At 27.4% G+C, this 22,947-nt stretch overlaps 2 protein-coding genes across 7 annotated transcripts; one reads left to right on the top strand and one right to left on the bottom strand.

Moving 5' to 3' along the window:
• Positions 1-1,270: 1,270 nt before the first annotated feature.
• Positions 1,271-21,391, top strand: LOC119599800 (chaoptin). 6 transcript variants are annotated; one of them, XM_037949673.1, is made up of 22 exons: positions 1,271-1,539; positions 2,635-2,874; positions 2,946-3,012; positions 3,070-3,716; positions 5,696-5,871; positions 7,259-7,393; positions 7,464-7,683; positions 7,744-7,962; positions 8,160-8,246; positions 8,302-8,436; positions 14,882-14,956; positions 15,022-15,115; positions 15,175-15,320; positions 15,395-15,508; positions 15,597-15,739; positions 15,808-15,949; positions 16,566-16,580; positions 16,684-17,042; positions 17,885-18,308; positions 18,384-18,625; positions 19,345-19,531; positions 19,606-21,391. In XM_037949673.1, the coding sequence occupies exons 1-22, from the start codon at positions 1,537-1,539 to the stop codon at positions 19,705-19,707; spliced, it is 3,972 nt and encodes a 1,323-aa protein (XP_037805601.1). In that variant the 5' UTR covers positions 1,271-1,536; the 3' UTR covers positions 19,708-21,391. The 6 variants fall into 6 exon arrangements, with proteins under 6 accessions (XP_037805601.1, XP_037805602.1, XP_037805600.1 ...); XM_037949674.1 differs by having other exon boundaries at positions 7,455-7,683; positions 15,190-15,320; XM_037949672.1 differs by having other exon boundaries at positions 7,455-7,683.
• LOC119599801 lies at positions 11,014-14,263 on the bottom strand. Its single transcript, XM_037949678.1, has 4 exons — positions 13,999-14,263; positions 13,753-13,923; positions 12,096-12,875; positions 11,014-12,027 (listed from the first exon to the last, which is right to left on the bottom strand). Exons 1-4 carry the CDS (start codon positions 14,158-14,160, stop codon positions 11,341-11,343), a joined length of 1,800 nt encoding a protein of 599 aa, XP_037805606.1. The 5' UTR covers positions 14,161-14,263; the 3' UTR covers positions 11,014-11,340.
• Positions 21,392-22,947: the final 1,556 nt, after the last annotated feature.

The following is a 22,947-nucleotide window of genomic DNA, read 5'->3' as shown; positions in this document are numbered from 1 at the left end:
GACCTTAAAAATTAACAATACGTTCACATTTTATCAAAAATCTCGTTAATTAATATAACGATTTTACTTTTTATGGTAGAAAATTAAAATATAAGATATTCTTTAAAAAATACAACAAGCAAATTGCTTTATTTTGCTAAAAATAATTGTTCAGATAAAGTTTTTTCTTAAAATTTATAAAATTTTACATAGGCAAATTACTTAATTGATTCACTGTATGTATTTATAATTTACTCGAATAAGAGATTTTTCTTCATAAACAGCTGTTTCAAAATTTCAATTTCCGTTTTTTCAAACATTATTAAAAAAAATTTTTAATGTTTGGGAGATTTTATGGGTATTTATGGACAATAGATTAGAGAATAAAACAGAAAAATAATTAGGTCAATAACTATTATAATTTAGCAGCTATACTGTTGTACACTATTCAAAATTTATTTACAAATCTTAGGAATATAGAAGTAGCTTTGTACTACAAATATTGGGCTCCCCTTCAATGAACACTGTCGCAGTTGCAAAGACAGGGAAATGGAAGAAACGGTCTCCCATCTTCTATGTGAATGCCCTGCTCTAGCCGTTAAAAGAAACTGTTTTCTTGGCTGTTACTTCATATCTAACCTAGGTGAGATATCTGGGTCTATGCTTTACGATATCTTGAGATTTCTCACGGCTGCAGTCTGGATCTAATAATATGACGAGTGAAGTGGTCCGGTCAAAACGAAGTCTCTTCGACTCTACTTGACTTTTCGCGGGCAGTGAACTACCACGTTTACAACCAACCATTATAAATATATTTCAAAAAAAAAAAAGTATTAAAATATTTTTGCAATTTTGTTTATATGCGGAAAATATACGAAGGAAAATAAAAAGTATGTAAATAAACAAACATAAACAAATAGTCATTAATAGCCTTCCTTTCCAAACAAAACTTTTTGTTGAGATTTATACAATTCGCGTACATTCACATCGAACTTGATTTATTTACATTGTCATTATCAGTTCGTAATGATTTGTTTTGATACCATCATTCTAAACAATAATAACTGGACATGCGCCTGGGAGTGACAAATTTAAAGCATGCGCTCTTAAAGGGTTAGTCAACTCTGGCGGTAAATCCAAAACGGAAATGCGAAGAAAAAACTAAAAAGCAAATAAATGTTTGAGGAAGACTAGAGTCTATAATCTAGTTTCGAACACCTAGTTCATTGAAATATAGTACAATCCAATTAGCTGCGATTAAACATTTCTCGGTTTATTTGAGTTCAAATTTTTAAAAATTCTATTCAGATACACCTTACATGTGCTAAGGTTCGGACGTGTCTTAGCACAATAGCGGAATAATAAGTTAATAAAAAAAAATATAAAAAAAAGAAAAACTACAAAAAAGGATCTAAGGATATATTGAAATTTAAAAAAAGGATATTTAAAAAAAATCTCAATATTTTTCGAAACAAATAATGAAATAAGTACAATAAATATTTACATTTCTGTGTATAGTATAGTGTAAATTAATCCAATTAACAAATATTATAAAAAATGGTGTGTATTACAAATCAAATTATTATTTAAAAAATTAAATCTTTTCGCAAATATAAATAAGTGCTTGCAATTTAAATTAAATCCTCAAAAAATGTTTGAAAAATTGCTGTTTCTAATTTAAAATTATTTAAACAATTTTAAATCTGAATTTGAAATCATAAAAGTGCAAACTTTAAATAGAGCGTAAATATGTATTTTGTGCAAGTTACATTGATTATAAATCCATTGCAAATACAATCTGTAAGGTTTCTTTATGGTTTTCTTTTGGTGTTTAAACCTAATGGAATGGAGTCGAAAGGATAATGTATAAACACATAACTAAATGGCAGAGGATTAGTATTGTAAACAAATTAACGGTTTCATGTTACAAGTATTTAAAATGAAAATGTCTAAACTAATCAAGGATATTTAAGGATACAAAGGATTTGAAATGAATTGCTTATAATCCTTTTTTGGTTGTTTGAGTTTAAGTAATTTCGTTTCTACTTCTTGCTTTTTATTTAGTAAGGACTAGGGAGTTTTGAGAGTTGATTTGATTTATTCCGTTTGTAATATATCGAAATATTGTACTTAGATCCACGAAAATATATATCTACATAATTATATTCGTCTGCAACGATCTAGGATTAGTTTTGGTATTACATGGAAAGTTTTTTACAATAACTAATGTTCAGAGCTTAAAATACAGTATAAACAAGATTTTAATAAGGTTTGGTTTATAATTGACTCTACTCTCCATAAACATAATCGCTTTTGCAGAAAATCAGTAAAAATTTACTTCCCAGAATATTCGGATTGAAGTTAACTACAGCATCGTGACTACTGTTTGTAATTAGTTCATAATGTAGGAAACTAAATTCTAAACGGTTATCAATTTAGAGGACTCCAAATATATAGTTTTAAAAATGAATAGATTCCATGATTTCGGTAAGATTTTAAATCCTCAATAGCTTCCAAATTATTTTTTATTTTTGCATTATTTAAAATGTTTTAACAGCTCAAGAATATAAAGATGTTTACAGTATTACAAGACTCTTATTTATTTCTAAAGTCATGACCCATAGCAATATATACATATTATTGGCATTTTTTAAGGGTCTGGAGTTTTTCTTCAAATTTGGTTATGCCTTTCTAATCATAACACTGCTTATAATGATATGGATGTCTCTGGCGCGAGCATCACTTTATAATCATCGTGAACTGGAAGAGATGAGATATCCACCATGTACATATAATTCCTTTTGTACGTGCTCAAAATCATCATCCGATCTGGGTGTTGTTTATTGTAAAAACGTGCCCTTTCCAGCATTACCAAGAATGGTAAACCAATCAAAGGTAAGCTGACAAATAATCATAGTTTTAAAAGTAAAACCTACAAATGTTTAACTATTAAAAAAAAAAAAAAGGTTTTCATGCTGCACATGGAAAATACTGGATTACGAGAAATAGAGCCATATTTTTTACAATCAACAGGTTAGCATAAGAAGTAGCTAAATGCTTTTATGTTACTTTTATTGTAAAACATTTTAGGCATGTACCGTCTTAAAATATCGGGGAACCATTTAACTGAGATACCAGATGATGCTTTTACCGGTCTAGAACGATCCTTGTGGGAACTTATACTGCCACAAAATGATTTAGTTGAAATACCATCGAAATCATTTCGCCACTTACAAAAACTCAGACATTTAGATTTGGGTCATAATCACATAACACACATACAACATGATTCCTTTCGCGGTCTCGAAGACTCATTACAGACACTCATATTGCGCGATAACTGCATTTCAACATTACAGGCTCACAGTTTTTCAGGTCTTCTCATATTGGAAACGTTGGATTTGAGTGGCAACAATTTATTTGAAATTGATCCTAATGTCTTTGTGGATGGTATGCCGAGACTAATGAAACTATTATTAACGGACAATATACTTTCGGAAATACCATATGATGCTCTGGGACCATTGAAAAGTTTACGTACGCTGGATATATCGCACAATGTTATTTGGTCTATGAGTGGTAATGAAACATATGATATACCATCGACCACAAAGCTAAATTTGGACAATTTACATTTGGAATATAATAATATTAGTATGTTGCCACCAAATTCATTTAAATACTTCGATATTGTTAATCGAACATTTTTGGATGGAAATCCCATACATACAATGAAGGTAAGTGAATGTATTAAAAGTTGTTAAAAGAAATTTTAAGAAAATTAAGTTAAAATCGAATCACATTATAGATTAACATTATATTGAGGATTAAATTCAATTATTACTAATAGTTATATACAGTGTCTCTCATAATTATTCGAATTTGGGTAAACTATAAAAAGAAACCAAATTTAATAATATATTTTGTGTGCAAAATAAATAAATTAATTTGTTATATTGTCTAGATAGTCCTTATGTTTGATATCACGCTTTTTAAAACTTGAAAAATTTGCATTGACTTAAATTAATTGTGCTTTTTTAAAAAAAGTCCATGAAATTGCCTCACAAAAGTATACGAATTTTTCCTGTATTTCATATTTGATCATATTAAACGCAACACAAATTTTAGAATCGAATGGTTTTTATGCGTAATATTGTTTTAAGGGGTTACTATCCACGGAAAGGGTATATTTTTGGCCCATTTGGTCCACAATTTTGGGGAATTTGTATCCTCTTTTCATGTAATATCATTAAAATGGCGATTTTTTGCCATAATTGTAAATTTGTATCCTTTTTTCCAGAGATAAAACAAAAATTTGATATTGGGACTTAAAAGACCCCTTGGGGTATCTAAAAATAATATTTTTGTTACAAGAATCTGTATTTAAACGTTCCAAGATAAATTATTCGGATCATTCTTCTGTCGCTAATTCAATATATTGGAACTTAAGTCCATTTTTATAATACTAGGATCAACTATTTTCGGGGAAAGTTTTCTGGTATATATTCTTTTAGATATCAGCTTTTATACATTTTAAGTTTTCAATGTGTTGTGGAAGTGTACAACTCCAAAACATGCCTCGAAGAAGCACCATTCAAAATAGTAAAATCATTATTTTTATATACCAATGGCCTCCATGCTGCATGGCACGATATCATTATGATCACATCAAAAATGTTGATATGTGTTTAAATATTATTTACTATGATCAAATTAAAACCAAAATTTAGAACTTACAGTGTTATTGTAACGGGCAACATAAGCGTGAAAGTTACGAGTAGTAAAAACTGAAATCTACTATATAGGATGACGTTTTGTTAAGGCATGATTTGGGGTTGTATACCGCTATAATATATTGAAAATTTAAAATACATTAGTGCCAATATGTACATGAATATACACTAGACAACTTTGTCGGAAAATATGGTCCCTAGAGGTACGAAAAGGGACTTATGATCCAGATAATTCAATTAGAAACTGAAAAACGATACCAAAAATACATCTTGGAACGATTAAGTATGGACCCTTTAACAAAAAATATTATTTTTAGATATCCTATGGGTTCTATTACATTCCAATATTAAATTTTGGTTTTATCTCTGGAAAAAGGGTGAAAACATTACAAATATAGCCAAAAATCGCCATTTTAATGATATTACATGAAAAGAGGGTACAAATCCCTCAAAATTGTGGACCAAATGGGTCAAAAATATATCCATGCGGTTGATAGTAACCCCTTAAAACAATATTAAGCATAAAACCATGCGATTCTAAAATTTGTGTATCGTATAATATGATCAAATATGAAATACAGGAAAAATTCGCATACTTTTGTGAGGCAATTTCATGGACTTTTTTTAAAAAAGCACAATTAATTTAAGTCAAGGCAAATTTTTCAAGTTTTAAAAAGCGTGATATCAAACATAAGGACTATCTAGACAATATAACAAATTAATTTATTTATTTTCCACACAAAATATATTATTAAATTTGGTTTCTTTTCATAGTTTACCTAAATTCGAATACTTATGAGAGACACTGTAGTAATTTACTATTAAGTAATTATTTGTTACGCACTGGGGCAGAATCGAAACGGCTAAAAAGTTTGCGGTTTGTTTTTGTAAATATCGGGCCAAATTTGGAAAAAAATAATTTTTAGTGCACAGGATTCTCAATCTAAACATAATTTTAACCTCTAATGAAATTTCTTTTTTAGGATGATGCTTTTAAATCTGCAAAAATACGCGAAATTTATATGCGTTATTGTGGCCTAACTCATATATATCCGATGGCCTTTGATAGCTTAGTAAATAGTCTACAAATATTGGATATATCTGGAAATAATTTGACTCAACTGCACCATAAACTTTTCAATAAATTCGACGTTTTAAGGTAAGTATTTAACAGATATGCTGACAATTGGTAATTTTAATCCTTAGCAAATTATTGAACTTTTAAAATGCTTTGAAAATAAGCTTATATCCTTTATGTCAATAACAGTTACTTATTAACTGTAGTGGGAGTTCATTTTTAATAGTAATGGAATGTACTTAAAAATATCTTTAAATACGTATTGAAATGTATAGAAGATTAAGTCGGGTATAATATTTTCACATATTTACAAGTATTTATACTTGTTATCAATGGGCGCCACATATTATTTAGTAGCAAATATTGCAATATTGTATTGTATACTATATACTTACAGACAAATATATAGATTTTTATTCTGTTAAGCCGATTGTTGTCATCAAATGTTCGCGAGACATGTTAATATTTGCTGAAAACAATAGTGCTTTACTTGAATACATTATATGTAGGAAATACTATATTCTTCGTGGATTTTTTTTTTCAATTTTATTATTTGGTTTTCCAATATTATTTTGTATGGCTTCCTTAAGTGGGTCTAGAAGTGCACGACCTTATTTATAGATTTACAGACAAATGTCTTGCAGCAGATTGTATGTAAAAATGTCTGTGTGTATTTCAATGAATTGTAAATTGATTGAAACAAATACTTCAGTTATTATGAATCATTTATAATTTAACGGACTTTATTAATATGGGGAAAATGGAAAATATTTTATAACTACAAACAGAAATCTACTACAATTTGTTCTAAAAATTCGAATATCCTGAGTATAAAATTCTCTTATCATAAATGAAAGAGTGGGAGAGATATTTTTAATCGACTTCTCTAATGTCTAATCTGTAGAGTAGTCTAGTCTATAGATTATTCTATTGTCTAGTCAACAGACTAGTCTATTCAATGTGGTAGTTTATACACTACTCTATACTATAGCTTAAAGAGAGGAAATGGACCGTCCAGTATATTAACTAGCCTATAGACCAGCCAATTGACTAAGAGCTAATCTTTTGGTGAACGATTAGCGATTTAATTAAAATTAACCCTGCTTTTGAGTACACAGTTTGCTTACTAGTTTAAGCGCCCCATGGAGGGGGTTTAAACTTGAGCAAGAAATGCAAAAGTGTAAACAGCTGATGTAAAAAATTAATATTAGATTAACGTTATTTTTATTGGATTAACTAATCTGAATATTAATTGGCATTTAATTGCTAACTCAAAACACCACTCTCAAATATATATACTGATAGATTTAACATTTAAAATTTTATATAAATAAATTATTTTCAGTCTTTAGATAATTTATAAAATTAAAAGAAATTATATTATATACAAATGTTCTCTCCCTTAGACAGAACTTTAAAATCAGCATCACTATTTCAAATTATTTTCATTTTATAACTTAATTTTCAGAGTCATAAGTATGCGCGATAATAAAATCAAAATTGAACAACCCACTGAAACATTTAATGCTATGCAATATACCCTGCTCAAATTGGATTTAAGTGGTGATCAAAATGATCCAACTAATTTACAAACACTGCGCAAGTAAGTTAAAAATTTGACATTTTTTACATCAAAAAAAGTATTTTTATTCATTTGTAAAAAGTATGACCAGAATGAGGAATATGCGTTCTTTATCCATGTCACGTATGAGTTCAACTTCTATAGGACCCGACGACTTTAAGGATTTTGGTGTAGAATTGGAAGATTTGCAAATAACACGTGCACAATTATCGAACATACAAGCGCATGCTTTCAAACATGTAAGAGGATTAAAGCGTATCGATTTTAGTGAGAACTCAATATCGAGTATTGAAAATGATGCTTTTGATGAGGTTGGTTTGAACACTAGAAGTATAAGCATAAATATATATATGAAATTTTTACAATTGCAGATTGGTCACTCTTTGATTTCCTTAAAAATTGCACATGGCTTTTCGGGTACAGCACTGCCTTCGGAACCTTTGCGTCATTTGACCTCTTTACAGGAACTGGATATGAGTAATAATAAAATACAAAGTATGAGTGATACTAGTTTTCATTTTCTAAAGAATTTAAGACTATTGGAGTTACATGATAATCGTATTGAACAAGTTATGAAAGGGACATTCCAGGTATTTAAGACAAAATGTAATAATACTGAGTAACAAAATGAAAACGAGGTATTGTTTACTTAAAAAAATATACATATTTTTGAAATCTTTGTTTTAAAATTCATAATCGAATCCTTCATTATTCATGTTACACAGTATTTAGAGAAAGTTTTTTTTTTCGTTGTTTTAAAGTCTTGTTTCGCTTCTTTGTTTAACAGGGTGATATACATTCGAAATTAGAAGAGATTTCCTTACGTTTTAATCATTTAGCACAAGTTTCCCAGCATACCTTTTTCGATCTAGAGGTAAGTTTTCTTTTGGTGTGTTCTTAATACAATATTTTAATATGAATTTTTGCAGGCTTTAAGAAAATTACATTTGGATGATAATAAAATCGAGAAAATAGAACGTCGTGCCTTTATGAATTTGGATGAATTGGAGCATTTAAGTTTACGTGGCAATAAACTTAATAACTTAGCAGAAGAATCGTTTCAGGTAAGTTCAAATGTTCACATGGGTTTCGAAAAAATTACATCCTTTTTATTTTATTTAAAGTAATTTAAAGTCTTTTATCGAAAATTTTCAATACAGAGAATATTTTATTTTGTCGAAAATTTTCTATAAAGAGAAAATTTTGTCGAAAATTTTCTATAAAGAGAAAATTTTGTCGAAAATTTTCTATAAAGAGATAATTTTATCGAAAATTTTCTATAAAGAGATAATTTTATCGAAAATTTTCTATAAAGAGATAATTTTATCGAAAATTTTCTATAAAGAGATAATTTTATCGAAAATTTTCTATAAAGACATAATTTTATCGAAAATTTTCTATAAAGACATAATTTTATCGAAAATTTTCTATAAAGACATAATTTTATCGAAAATTTTCTATAAAGACATAATTTTATCGAAAATTTTCTATAAAGAGATAATATATCGAAAATTTTCTATAAAGAGATAATTTATTGAAAATTTTCTATAAAGAGATAATTTATCGAAAATTTTCTATAAAGAGATAATTTATCGAAAATTTTCTATAAAGAGATAATTTATCGAAAATTTTCTATAAAGAGATAATTTTATCGAAAATTTTCTATAAAGAGAGAATTTTATCGAAAATTTTCTATAAAGAGAAAATTTTATCGAAAATTTTCTATAAAGAGAAAATTTTATCGAAAATTTTCTATAAAGAGAAAATTTTATCGAAAATTTTCTATAAAGAGAAAATTTTATCGAAAATTTTCTATAAAGAGAAAATTTTATCGAAAATTTTCTATAAAGAGAAAATTTTATCGAAAATTTTCTATAAAGTGAAAATTTTATCGAAAATTTTCTATAAAGAGAAAATTTTGTCGAAAATTTTCTATAAAGAGAAAATTTTATCGAAAATTTTCTATAAAAAGAAAATTTTATCGAAAATTTTCTATAAAAAGAAAATTTTATCGAAAATTTTCTATAAAAAGAAAATTTTATCGAAAATTTTCTATAAAAAGAAAATTTTATCGAAAATTTTCTATAAAAAGAAAATTTTATCGAAAATTTTCTATAAAAAGAAAATTTTATCGAAAATTTTCTATAAAAAGAAAATTTTATCGAAAATTTTCTATAAAGAGAAAATTTTATCGAAAATTTTCTATAAAGAGAAAATTTTATCGAAAATTTTCTATAAAGAGAAAATTTTATCGAAAATTTTCTATAAAGAGAAAATTTTATCGAAAATTTTCTATAAAGAGAAAATTTTATCGAAAATTTTCTATAAAGAGAAAATTTTATCGAAAATTTTCTATAAAGAGAAAATTTTATCGAAAATTTTCTATAAAGAGAAAATTTTATCGAAAATTTTCTATAAAGAGAAAATTTTATCGAAAATTTTCTATAAAGAGAAAATTTTATCGAAAATTTTCTATAAAGAGAAAATTTTATCGAAAATTTTCTATAAAGAGAAAATTTTATCGAAAATTTTCTATAAAGAGAAAATTTTATCGAAAATTTTCTATAAAGAGAAAATTTTATCGAAAATTTTCTATAAAGAGAAAATTTTATCGAAAATTTTCTATAAAGAGAAAATTTTATCGAAAATTTTCTATAAAGAGAAAATTTTATCTAAAATTTTCTATAAAGAGAAAATTTTATCGAAAATTTTCTATAAAGAGAAAATTTTATCGAAAATTTTCTATAAAGAGATAATTTTATCGAAAATTTTCTATAAAGAGATAATTTTATCGAAAATTTTCTATAAAGAGAAAATTTTATCGAAAATTTTCTATAAAGAGAAAATTTTATCGAAAATTTTCTATAAAGAGAAAATTTTATCGAAAATTTTCTATAAAGAGAAAATTTTATCTAAAATTTTCTATAAAGAGAAAATTTTATCTAAAATTTTCTATAAAGAGAAAATTTTCTATAAAGAGAAAATTTTATCGAAAATTTTCTATAAAGAGAAAATTTTCTATAAAGAGAAAATTTTATCGAAAATTTTCTATAAAGAGAAAATTTTATCGAAAATTTTCTATAAAGAGAAAATTTTATCGAAAATTTTCTATAAAGAGAAAATTTTATCGAAAATTTTCTGTAAAGAGAAAATTTTATTGAAAATTTTCTATAAAGAGTAAATTTTATTGAAAATTTTCTATAATAATATAAAGCATACATCTATTTGTAATATAAAGCATACAAAGGCCTAAGTATTGATATTTCACAGCAAAAATTTTCTATAAAGAGACAATTTTATCGAATGTTTTCTATAAAGAGAAAATTTTATCGAAAGTTTTGTATAAAGAGAAAATTTTATTGAAATTATTCTATAAAGAGAAAATTTTATCGAAAGTTTTCTATAAATAGAATATTTTATAGAAAACTTTCAGATATCGTGTCATGAAGATAAAAAAACGTTTTTGACCATATTGGGTTTCGAAGATACTCTTTTTTATAAAATCTGTTATGATAAAATTGAGTGGCTTTTTTTTACAAGTCGGCTTTTGAATTATGTACATATGTATATTGTACATTATAATGTCCATACAAACCTTCAGGTGGATTAAATAAGGGAATAATGAATTTCATTTTATTTATGTAAAAAGTAAATACTTAATATTCAATTATTAATTACAAAAAATATTACTAATATTTAAAATCTAATTAAAATGTATTCCATGATGAATTTTATGTAAATATGTATGCCAGTAAAAAAATGAATAATACTAAATGCAATTATAAATACTATTGCATGTACATATAGGAAAATCTCAAGCTTCTTGTTTTATACATTTATGAAATTGCATAAAAACAAAATTTAAATTACATAATAAGATGTATGTATTAACATGATTTTTGTTTTAAATAATCATTTTAAATGATTAACACGCAAACTCAAATGGATATGTATAGCTTAAATTAAAATTAATTTATATTATGAACAAACATTGCATGTAATTCATATTCTCGAGTGTTGGAAAAATTTTCATTACATATAAAACACTGGCGAGGTTCTTGTGTCTCTGCATATTCCGAATTATCCAGAGGTTCTGATTTTATGGTTGGCCCCAAACGTGAATTTGTATAATCATTATATTGTAAACCATCAAGATTCTTATTATGGTTGTAATTATCTGTAATATGTTCGGACTTAAAGGCGGGCATTAATACTTCGGGAACAATCATATTCTCATCTTCACTTGGATCAGATGTTGAGGTCATAGATCTCTGAGTTGATGGGGGGTCATTGTGTGGATAATTTGTTAGAAAATCATGACGTTTTTGTACAATCTTCGTTTTGATGCCACGTAGAGGACCATTTTTCATAATGACACGATAAGCTGGCCTTGGAAATTTCATATGTAAGACATTTGTAGTTGCTGAAGAAGATGGATTAGAGTTGACATAACGAAAATGACTAGTAGAAGGCTGAGTCATGTATTCATCTCGTGTGTTATAATTATCCATAGGTATAGCTTGTGTAATAATGGGTTCGCCATAACGAATGGGTGGTTTATGTTTGCGCATATGCGAATTACTGGATCGAAAATTATCGAATACTTTGTAGCAAATTTTGCAAGTAATGGTACCGTCATCATTTTTTGTGCATGACTGAAAAGGAAATAGCTTATTAAGTAGTTTTGTTGGGATGTTATGGATCAAATTAAACGTTTACTTACTTTTGGTGGAGGCTTTTTATAAGTTCTACTTTTTAGTTTTGTGGTCATTGGATACATGTTGGCATATTTAAATGTTGGTACTGGAAATTCCATAGGCTTAATGGGTGCCGTTTGACAAGCCATATAACCACGTGCAACACTGCGATAACTTATATCATGAACTGTGGTTACATGTTCTCTCAACATTTTCGGCGAATGGGGAAACTCTTTGCCGCATACCAAGCAATAGAATTCACATTCACCTCCAGACCAGTGCTGCAATATATCCTTGTTATCCTTAAATATACGCCAACAATTAAGACAACGTATACATTTGTTATCGTTGATGGTAATTAGACGTCCACGCCTTGATTGCTTGGGTAACAAATGTTTTTGGAAAACTTTATTCACACTCACTTTTAAATGTATCAATTGATGTTGTGCTAATATTTTCATATTGGAAAATTTCTGTTTACAATAATTACAAGTTACAATGTTGGCACCTGTTTCTACAGAGTTTTCGGTTAAATCTATTGATACTCCGGTTGTGTTTAAGTCTTGTTTAACTTCGGTTGTTGTGGTTGGAACTTTTATACGTTTTATAGTAAAACCATTCGATTCCAATTTAGTTTGTATATTTTTAACAACATTTTCGTTAATGTTTATTTTATTGCTTGTATTGATTGCGTTTGGAATTGGTATTTCTTTCGATGGACTTATTATTATTTTGGTTAGTGGTAAGTTATTTATGTCAATATTATATGATGTTTTAATGGATTCTTTTGTGGTTTTAGAGGAATTCTAAATCAAAATAAAAAGTTTTTTTGGAGAATGTTATTATTTTAACAGTTTAACATGGTAATCGTGTAATATTTAAAAATTATTTAAAAAACTCAACATAGTTTTAAAAACAATTTTAGGGTATTATATTTGTTGAAAAGTGTTTTTTAAAATGTACACTTGTCTACCTGGTATTTTTCACATGTTTCATTAAAATAGGACTAACCGATTAGAAGTTACAGATTTAATTTCCTCTATTTTCTACACCAATGTGTAATGTTAATAGCTAAAATATTAGATTATTTAACAGCAAATGTTTACTAACAACAGAATTCTTTAACATTTTTTAAAGCATTAACATAAATTTAACTATCAATTGTGTCCCGCAAACATTTGTTTTGATATAATTTTTTATCAATCAAGACATAAGATGTTTTGAAAAGATCCATATAAATTGTTATAAATTAGAAATCACAGATATATGTAACTAACTCTGTTTTCTATAACACTGTGTAATGTTAATAGTTAAAATATTAGATTATTTAACAGCAAATGTTAAGTAACAACAGAGTACTTTATCATTTTTTAAAGTATAACATAGTGTTCAGTGTATAACATATTAATGTGCCCGGCAAACATTTGTTTTGAAATAATTTTTTATCGATCAAGAAATGAAATGTTTTGGAAAGACTGCAAAAAATATAGAATTTTTTTTATATTTAAAATTGTTTGCCATTATACTAATTATATTCATACTGATAATTTCAGTTCATAAAACTATATCTTTATTTTCGTTCTCGCTTATCATTATGTTATATATACACGAATCAGTTCAACTTCAGTGAGAAAATCATACATACATACAAACATATAACTATAGTATAGATTCTATACTTACCTCTACCATATCAAGTATACGAAAATACTTATGTTCTGGTTGTACAGCTTTTGTTAAGTTCATCCATTTATTTTGTTGCCTCAACACTTGTTGTATGTCTTGGTATGTTGTGCTGACGTTGCCAATGCATTTTGGACAAATATGCTGGGGCAATGGATCATTTTTATACAACTATTTCGGGAAAATTTTACAAAATAATAATAAATAGATCTACTTCTACACAAACGCCAAAAAAATATGACTTACCACTAATGGATAGACTGTTAAAATTTTCGTTAATAAATCATCACTTCTCGAGGAGATGGGCTTACTGGTAAAAATATCAACATTTTCGTTACTATTACTGCCGCAAAGACGACAGATTTTGATTTCTCGAAAATCCTCAACATAAGGACTAATAGTTTCCATTTTGTGTATACGTTAATTGCATGTATAATTTTTTCTTTAATTTATTATAATTTTCCTATGCGGTGTTTTTTTTCTTCTCTTGTTTATATTGCGATAAATTAAATTGTTGGTGTACAGCTAAACAGCTGTAATTTGTTAGACTCCAGTGTCTGTAATGTAAGAGTAAAACGTCTTTAATATTACTTATCTATCTGACAGCGATGTTAGAATATTACCGTTAGATTTGAACTGATTTTATTAATGCCGTTATATTAAAAAAAACTGTAGTTTAGAATTATTTTATTGTAAATAACACAAAGTCGATTTAGGTTTGAAGACCGATTCCTCTTTTTCTATTAAATTACCCCATTTTGAGCAAATATTTTTAAAGTTATTACACTGACAAATATACATGTTCAAAGTTTTTAATAAACTTAAAGTTTTTAACAAACTAAATTTTTGAAAAATTTTCAACTTGCTCAATTTAGACAAACTTCTAAATTTTTGAAAAATTTTCAACTTGTTCAAGATGTTGTTTCGCAACTACACCTTTTTCAATTCAATTCAGAAAAGATCAATTGTAATTGAGATTTTTTTCATTGCGAATTAAGAATTTCATTTTCAAATAAAAATTCTCATTTGTTTTTTTTTTTTTTAATTTGGCTTCCGAATTACTTCTTTCCATCGAATAATTTAAATTTTTTTTAATCCCCTTCAAATTTGGTTTTGTTTCTCCTAACAGAATTTACCCAAACTGGAAGTTTTGGACATGGCTTTTAATAATTTACCCAATTTTAATTTTGATTATTTCGATCAGGTATAAATGCTATAACTTCTAAAATATAAACTAAATTAATAATTTGTCCCGTAAAAATACTTCAGGTGGGTACTTTATCAAATTTGAATGTAAACGTTAGTCACAATCAAATTAAAAGTTTGATGCACAATTCATCATGGACTGTACGAGGAGATCATGGTAAGTTGATATATAAATGAATAAAAAAAACTTTTCTAAAAACAACATTTCCAAGGTAGATTATCATTTTTCAGGTTCCATGTATCATTCAAATATAAAGATTTTAGATTTGTCACACAATAATATTTCACTTATACATCCGGGATATTTTAGACCAGCGGAAAGCTCATTGACTCATCTACATTTGGGCTATAATTCGTTAATGGTAAGTGTAGGAAATTAAACAATTTAATTAATAAATTGAATATGTTTTTCTATTCGTATTTCCTGTGAGCATAGAATGCTACACGAGATGTTTTTGGTAATATGAATCATTTGCAATGGTTGGATATTTCTCATAATCTTATACATGAACTGGATTTTGATGCTTTTAAAAATACTAGAGATTTACAGGTGGTTTTAAAACAGTATTTTTAATCCAAATTTGATTTAATTAAATTGTTGAATATATTAATAATGTTTTTTTATAATGAATTTAAAGCTTATTTATTTGTCCTACAACTATCTGACCGATATACCTCAAGAAGTTTTCAAGAGTGTTAAAGCTCTGAGAGTTGCCGACTTTTCTCATAATCATTTGAGAGGTCTACCCGATAATTTGTTTTATAATGGTGGCATGGAAAAGTAAGTGCGAATGGGATTGAGCGAGTGAAAGATGTTTGCATAATTTCGTCTTTTATATCACTTTAAAGATTGGATGTCTCACATAACATGTTACTTAAGATACCATCATCATCTTTGTCCAGTTTGGCGGCCTTGACTTTGTGCGAATTACATTTATCTAATAATTTCATTTCAACCATACATAGCATGGATTTATCTAATAAGTTTAGAGTAAGTTGTGTGTGATTTGTCAGTTTCGGTAAGCCATGGAATTTACATAGAGAGGGTTTTTTCTATTACTTTACTTTTTAATTGTTCTGATTTTTTAATAAGATTGTATCTCCTTATCTATTTACTTTCTGAAACCTTACCTACGAGTATAAAATAGTTAGAAGTTCTACTGTTTGAGTTTTTATCTGAGACCAGTAAAAAAACAGTAAACTGAGTGCCCTAATGCCTTTAAATATTCTGAATTTTAGTTTATTATGCGCGAATCATTTAATGAACCCTGTAACAACTGCTTATTGAAATTTTTCCGATAAATAAATTTCGTACAACTTAGATAAGAATTTAAATAGGTCGAAAAAGTTTTAGAATCTTGACCCTGATCCAATATACAACCCTAACCCGGAGTATGTAAAATAAATCCTTTTACTACTTACCATACATATGTACCATCATTTGCTCCATGGCATACCGAATACTACAATATACAATTATATAATTCCTTAAAACTTTCTTTTAAATTTCTATTCTATCTATCTTTTCATTTCCCACCTTAAATACTATCTAACTCTGCTAACCTTTTGAAAAAAAATGTATTACTTACTTTCCACCTACCAATAAGCGACATAAATATCGGGTGAACTTTTTCTTTTCTTCTGCTCTACACACGGCATTTTGATCATGTTCATTTTTATAACATTTCTCTCTCTCTCTCTTTCTTCATCTTTAATCCCTTACAGTCATTACGTTATTTGGACATTTCCTACAATTACCTATTGCGCATCGATGATGCTGTCTTCGCCACAATGCCCAAATTGGCTGTTTTGGATTTATCGCATAATCGTGATTTGAAAGTTATGGATAAATCGTTTATGGGTTTGGAAAATAGTTTAATAAAATTGGGTTTGGAAAATGTATCACTGAGTACAGTGCCCGAGATACGTTTAAAACATTTACGAGAATTTCGTTTGGGCTATAATGAATTGCCATCGATACCACAGGAATTGGCACATAATATGTCAAATTTAAGAATGTTGGATTTATCTAACAATGACTTGACCAATGTACCACTGATGACACAGTCGTTGCCGCATTTAAGGTGAGTCAAAAATAGATTTTAAGAGCGGGTTTTTGAGATGGTAATCAAATGCCAATTAATAATCAGATTAGTTAATCTAAAAATAAATTTAATCTTATGTTAATCCCCTTTTGATGTTTTTGAGTACAAGATTAAACTTCGCGGTGTTGCCATACAAAACAACAGAAAATGTCACTGTTTGTTATCAAAACAATGCATATTTTATGAAAAAGAAGAAGACAAATGTAAATTTAATATGAAAATTAATGAAAACTTAAATTAAAAACAAAAAAATGTCCATAACTTATACTAATCAATAAATAGAACATTTTAATGTTTATATTTATAAAAATTTTATTAATTTTTTTGCATCAGCTGTTTACACTTTTGCATTTCGTGCTTAAGATTAAACCACCTCCATTGGGCGCTTAAACTTGCAAACAAAATTAACTAATTGAGTACTCAAAAACATCTGTCGAACATTAATTTTAATTTAATCGCTAATCTTTCACCTACTCATTTAAAATTAGCTTAACTTGCAGTTAGATTAAACAAATTTAGGCGAAAAATTAAAAATTTTTGTTTTTTTAAACAAATTTTTTTAAAAGTTTTTAATTTTTCGCCTAAATTTGTTTAATCTAACTGCAAGTTAAGCTAATTTTAAATGAGTAGTAAAGAACCTGTCCTTAATTTTACAACCCAATGAACAATTCTAGTGTGTATGTCCAACAGAGAAGATTTCTAAAAATGTGATGTCTTACATTTATCATCAAAAACCTGTGTCAATGAATAATATTTGTTATTATAGCAAAACATTTAATTTAAATTCTAACTTAATTCTTAATATATTTTTTCTTTCACAGAAAACTTATGTTATCTGGTAATCCCATAACCTCCCTTAACAACAACAGTTTTGATGGTGTCAATGAAGATCTTGAAATGTTAGACATTTCCAATTTCCGTTTACATTACTTTGAATACGGTTGCCTAGATGCCTTGCCACATTTACGTTCACTCAAATTAACAGCATATTCACATCTGGAAAACTTTAATATACCATATCTGCTGCGTCACCATCATAATGTACGTGAATTATGGATTGAGGCACCACAACCGTTTACACGCATCTTGAAAAAAGGTTCAGGACCGACACAAGAAATGCAAACCGTACAAATGGGTATGCCAACTGATTTGGGACGAGAGATGGAGGGTCATTTACCGTTAAAACTAACAAATATAACATTTAGTGGACCACAATTTTCGAGTTTAAATGAAAATATCCTAAAAGTTTGTTTTTATTTTACCGCATTAAGCTATACGAGAGATAATTGCTTGTTGTACCTTTATTTTCTTTCTTTTCAGGGCATGCAGTCACCGTATTTGTACATACAACTCTTTAATACTTCAATACCGGAAATACCCAAGAATTTCTTTAAGAATATGGGACGTGTACGTAATATATCGTTAGATATACGCTATAATAATCGCATGTTAAAGAAGATACCAAATCCTAATACGGGTACAGTGCCTTATTTGCCTAATAGTGTCTTTTTAACGGAATTGAAAATGTCGAATTCGGATTTGAATTGCGATTGTGATTTAGGGTGAGTTAAGTTAAATTCAAATAAGGGCCAATCTTTAGGTGAAAGATTAGCGATTAAATTAAAATTAATCCTGGAAAGATGTTTTTGAGTACTCAATTAGTTAATTTTGTTTGCAAGTTTAAGCGCCCAATGGAGGTGGTTTAATCTTAAGCACGAAATGCAAAAGTGTAAACAGCTGATGTAAAAAAATTAATAAAATTTGTATAAATATAAACATTAAAATGTTCTATTTATTGATTAGTATAAATTATGGACACTTCAAAATACATTTTTTTGTTTTTAATTTAAGTTTTCATTAATTTTCATATTAAATTTACAATTTTCATCTTCTTTTTATAAAATATGCATTGTTTTGATAACAAACAGTGACATTTTCTGTTGTTTTGTATGGCAACACTGCGAAGTTTAATCTTGTACTCAAAAACATCAAAGGGGATTAACATAAGATTAAATTTATTTTTAGATTAACTAATCTGATTATTAATTGGCATTTGATTACCATCTCAAAAACCCGCTCTAAGAGTTTTATATTCGGCTATGTCGAATCTAATATAACTATTACAAAACAGGAGTCGTGGTTCAAAATTTATCAAGTTTGTTGCCTAATCTAAATATTTTTGGCTGTTTAGATTTTATTCAGAGAATCATTTGTTTAAGTACTAATGAAATCGTGGACCGAAAAATATTTAACATTATTTTTATGTAAACATCTTCTACAGCTGGGTAGAATTTTGGCAACGAAAACGAAGACAATATATTTGCTCCTCACAAACCTGGACCGATACCGTGTTTCGTACATTTATGAATTCTCCATGTCAAATATATGGCCGTTATATGTGCGATGAACATGATGACGATTTACGTGAAACACGTTGTGATAATAAAGGTGGACAACAGTTAATGGAGGTAATAAAATTTCATACTATGAATTAAATAATGAAATAATTTTAATATAAACATTATATTTTTCCTATTCACAGTCTTTAAAATTCGATTTGGAATGTGGTTGGGATAATGCCACCTGCCGTGAAGCCTTCATAGTACTTGTCTTTTCTCTGGTTGGACTATTGTCCTGGATGTGACTGTTGTACTTCATTTTTCAAACGTCATCAGAATTTTATAGTATCTTGGAGAAGGTCTATGGCGATCAATTAGCTTAAGATTTTAATATTAAAATTAAGAAAGATTTTTATTAAAACCGAATGAAGTAGTATATACTGGTAGTAAGCAGCAATGTTAATAGTTTACGACAAGAAAAAAATTAAAAAGCGTTGTTACTTATTCAAAAGTATAAATGTAGTATGCATGTTAGTAGGACCTATAAATTTTGTATCGGATGTTTGAAAAATGCCTTCCCTCTGGATCTAAACGAATAACTCTGTCTCTGTCTATGTCTTTTTGCTATGAATACTTGAACATTGGAGAGCCTAGCGAGAAAAAAAGTTAAAATTAGTACAATAATTTTCAAATTCAAATTTATCTTTAATATATTCATATTTTCTAATATTTGGCAAATTTTTCTTTTATTATAAATAAATTTGGTTTTGGCTATGTTATATTTTGAACTTTTTTTCTCCGGCTATATTAAAGTGTAGGAACTCTAATGCGCGTATGTATGTATATTTAATATATATTTTTTTGAATAATATTAAATATATATATATATATATGTAAATTTATATATCGACCGAATATCTCTCACTATTTGCTATAATTATATGTATATTAAATATACGTACCCACCACAGTTTGCAATAATCACTGTCATTAACTATTTATTAAAACAAACTATTAATTCTATATTTTTATAACAGTAATTAAAAATTTTAAGCCACTTTATGTCTATCACTAACTATATAACTTACCTAAGAAACTATTTCAATCTTTTCTGTTAATAACCTTATATAAACTTACTATAAACTATAACAAAATTTATGCATCTGGATGTATTTATATATTAGGAAGTAGGGGTATAACTTTAAAACATATTAATCAAATCATAAATAACAAAAAATGGAAAATTTATTTTAAAAATTTTCAAGAAAATCGTAAATTTTTCTTAGTTTTTTATACAAATTGATCCATTTGTAAATTTTTTATTTTAGGCAAATATCAGCTGTTTTTACATTCCGATAATAATTAAAATCTTTAAATAGAAAACTTTTAACGTTTAAAATCTTCTTAAAAAAATGTATGAACAACTTCTCAAGCCTAGATCAAACACGATATGTAGAGGCTAATCGAGAGGTGTTAAAGGTGTGAATATTTTACCAAATGTTGATAGGACTTGGGAAAATATTGCACCTTTCGCCCTTACCATCATCATTATGTTGCTAACAATCGTGATAAAATTTTGCACAAGTTATTATGGTATTAAGTTATAATTCGGCAAAATTTAATTTGTTCTAGTAATTTAATCACATTACGTATAGTTCGATCCATAATTTGGCCAGGACTCTATAAAAGGTTCTCTTACGAATTGTTATATGTTAATAAAATTCGTAGAAAATTCCGAAAAGATTGATTCACAATGACTTTTACTTGTTTCTCATTCCAATGGGTATTTTTTGTATATAAATGCTTAAGAAAAAGTTTTCATTAAAAACAATTCAGTTATACCCCTAATCAACATTCTAACTATATAATATAGAAAATTCATAATATCTTAATATTTATCTAACTCTCAATTACTTTCTTATAACTACTATATATGTATGTATAATCGGCTTTAAATCTAAATATATATGCAACGCTTTTAATATTTTTTTTTAAACAAAAGTGTTTTATTTAAAAAAAGGAACTCTTTTAATTGCCCAACGGGGGCGGGACCTAAGGTTCCCATAAAATGTTGAAAACGATCCCTAATATGTATTTACCCTGAGATATTTACTTTACTCATTTTATAAGTGAAAAATACACAGTAGACATATTACACCGTCCGACACTCAAAATTAGACATGAACCGGATGATATACGTCTGAAACTATAAATCTAATGGAGTAAAACTGCATTTTTAGTTTTTCATTTCGTGATCATGTGTCCTTTTTAAAGCACTTCAAAGTTTTAAAAAGTACATTTTTCAAAACATATTTTAAATACTTTTACTGATCAAACAATGGCATTAAATATATTGCTTGATCTCAATTGTGCCAGAACTGCTCCTGTTTTAAGTGGCAGTATGTGTTGTTCTTCTGCATTAGGCGGTGGACGACCTCAAAGTTTAATACTGATACGATAACACAGGCCAACAAAATTTGTGAAAAAGTCGAATCACAGATACCAATGAATACATTTTGAAATGATTGAGTATCGATAAATCTGAATCTTGCATCTGGTTTTTGAGATATCGAGTCCTAAAAACTGAAAAACCTCAGTTTTTGGTCATATTTTAGACCTTATAAAAGCGGGAAGACACCTTACTTTAAAAAACAGTTATGTCATCAACTTTAAAATAAAGATTTAACCTCTGTCATATCTTCATCATTCATCGAGATATGTTAAAGCTTGAAACAACTACACATAAATCCCCAAAAATTTATATTGCCCTTATTTTACGGCAAAAATTTTTTCAGTTTTTAGGTCACGATATTTCGAAAACCTAATGTTATGAAGAATGAGGCCAGATTCGGATTTAACAATGCTTAATCCTTTAGGGCCAATCTTTAGGTGAAAGATTAGCGATTAAATTAAAATTAATCCTCGAAAGATGTTTTTGAGTACTCAATTAGTTAATTTTGTTTGCAAGTTTAAGCGCCCAATGCAGGTGGCACGAAATGCAAAAGTGTAAACAGCTGATGCAAAAAAATTAATAAAATTTGTATAAATATAAACATTAAAATGTTCTATTTATTGATTAGTATAAATTATGGACACTTCAAAATACATTTTTTTGTTTTTAATTTAAGTTTTCTTTAATTTTCATATTAAATTTACAATTGTCTTCTTCTTTTTATAAAATATGCATTGTTTTGATAAAAAGCAGTGAAGTTTTCTGTTGTTTTGTACGGCAACACTGCGAAGTTTAATCTTGTACTCAAAAACATCAAAGGGGATTAACATACGATTAAATTTATTTTTAGATTAACTAATCTGATTATTAATTGGCATTTGATTACCATCTCAAAAACCCGCTCTTAGAAAAGTATACTTTGGTCTCTGGGTTAAATATTTGTTGGCCTTTGTAATCTGCAACTACTATTTTTACCGTATCTCTATAAATATCGGTGAATGTAAGCAAATAAATTTTAAAAGATCAATATACAAATATTTTTTTAACTGGACATCATTTTTTATTTCTTTTTAATTTCTTAAAATTAAATAAC

This window comes from Lucilia sericata, unplaced genomic scaffold (genome assembly GCF_015586225.1).
Source record: "Lucilia sericata isolate MDLA Ls3-8-SP2 unplaced genomic scaffold, ASM1558622v1 Contig000089F_arrow, whole genome shotgun sequence".
Classification (NCBI taxonomy): Eukaryota; Metazoa; Arthropoda; class Insecta; order Diptera; family Calliphoridae; genus Lucilia; species Lucilia sericata.
This window is presented reverse-complemented; position numbering and strand designations above follow the sequence as displayed.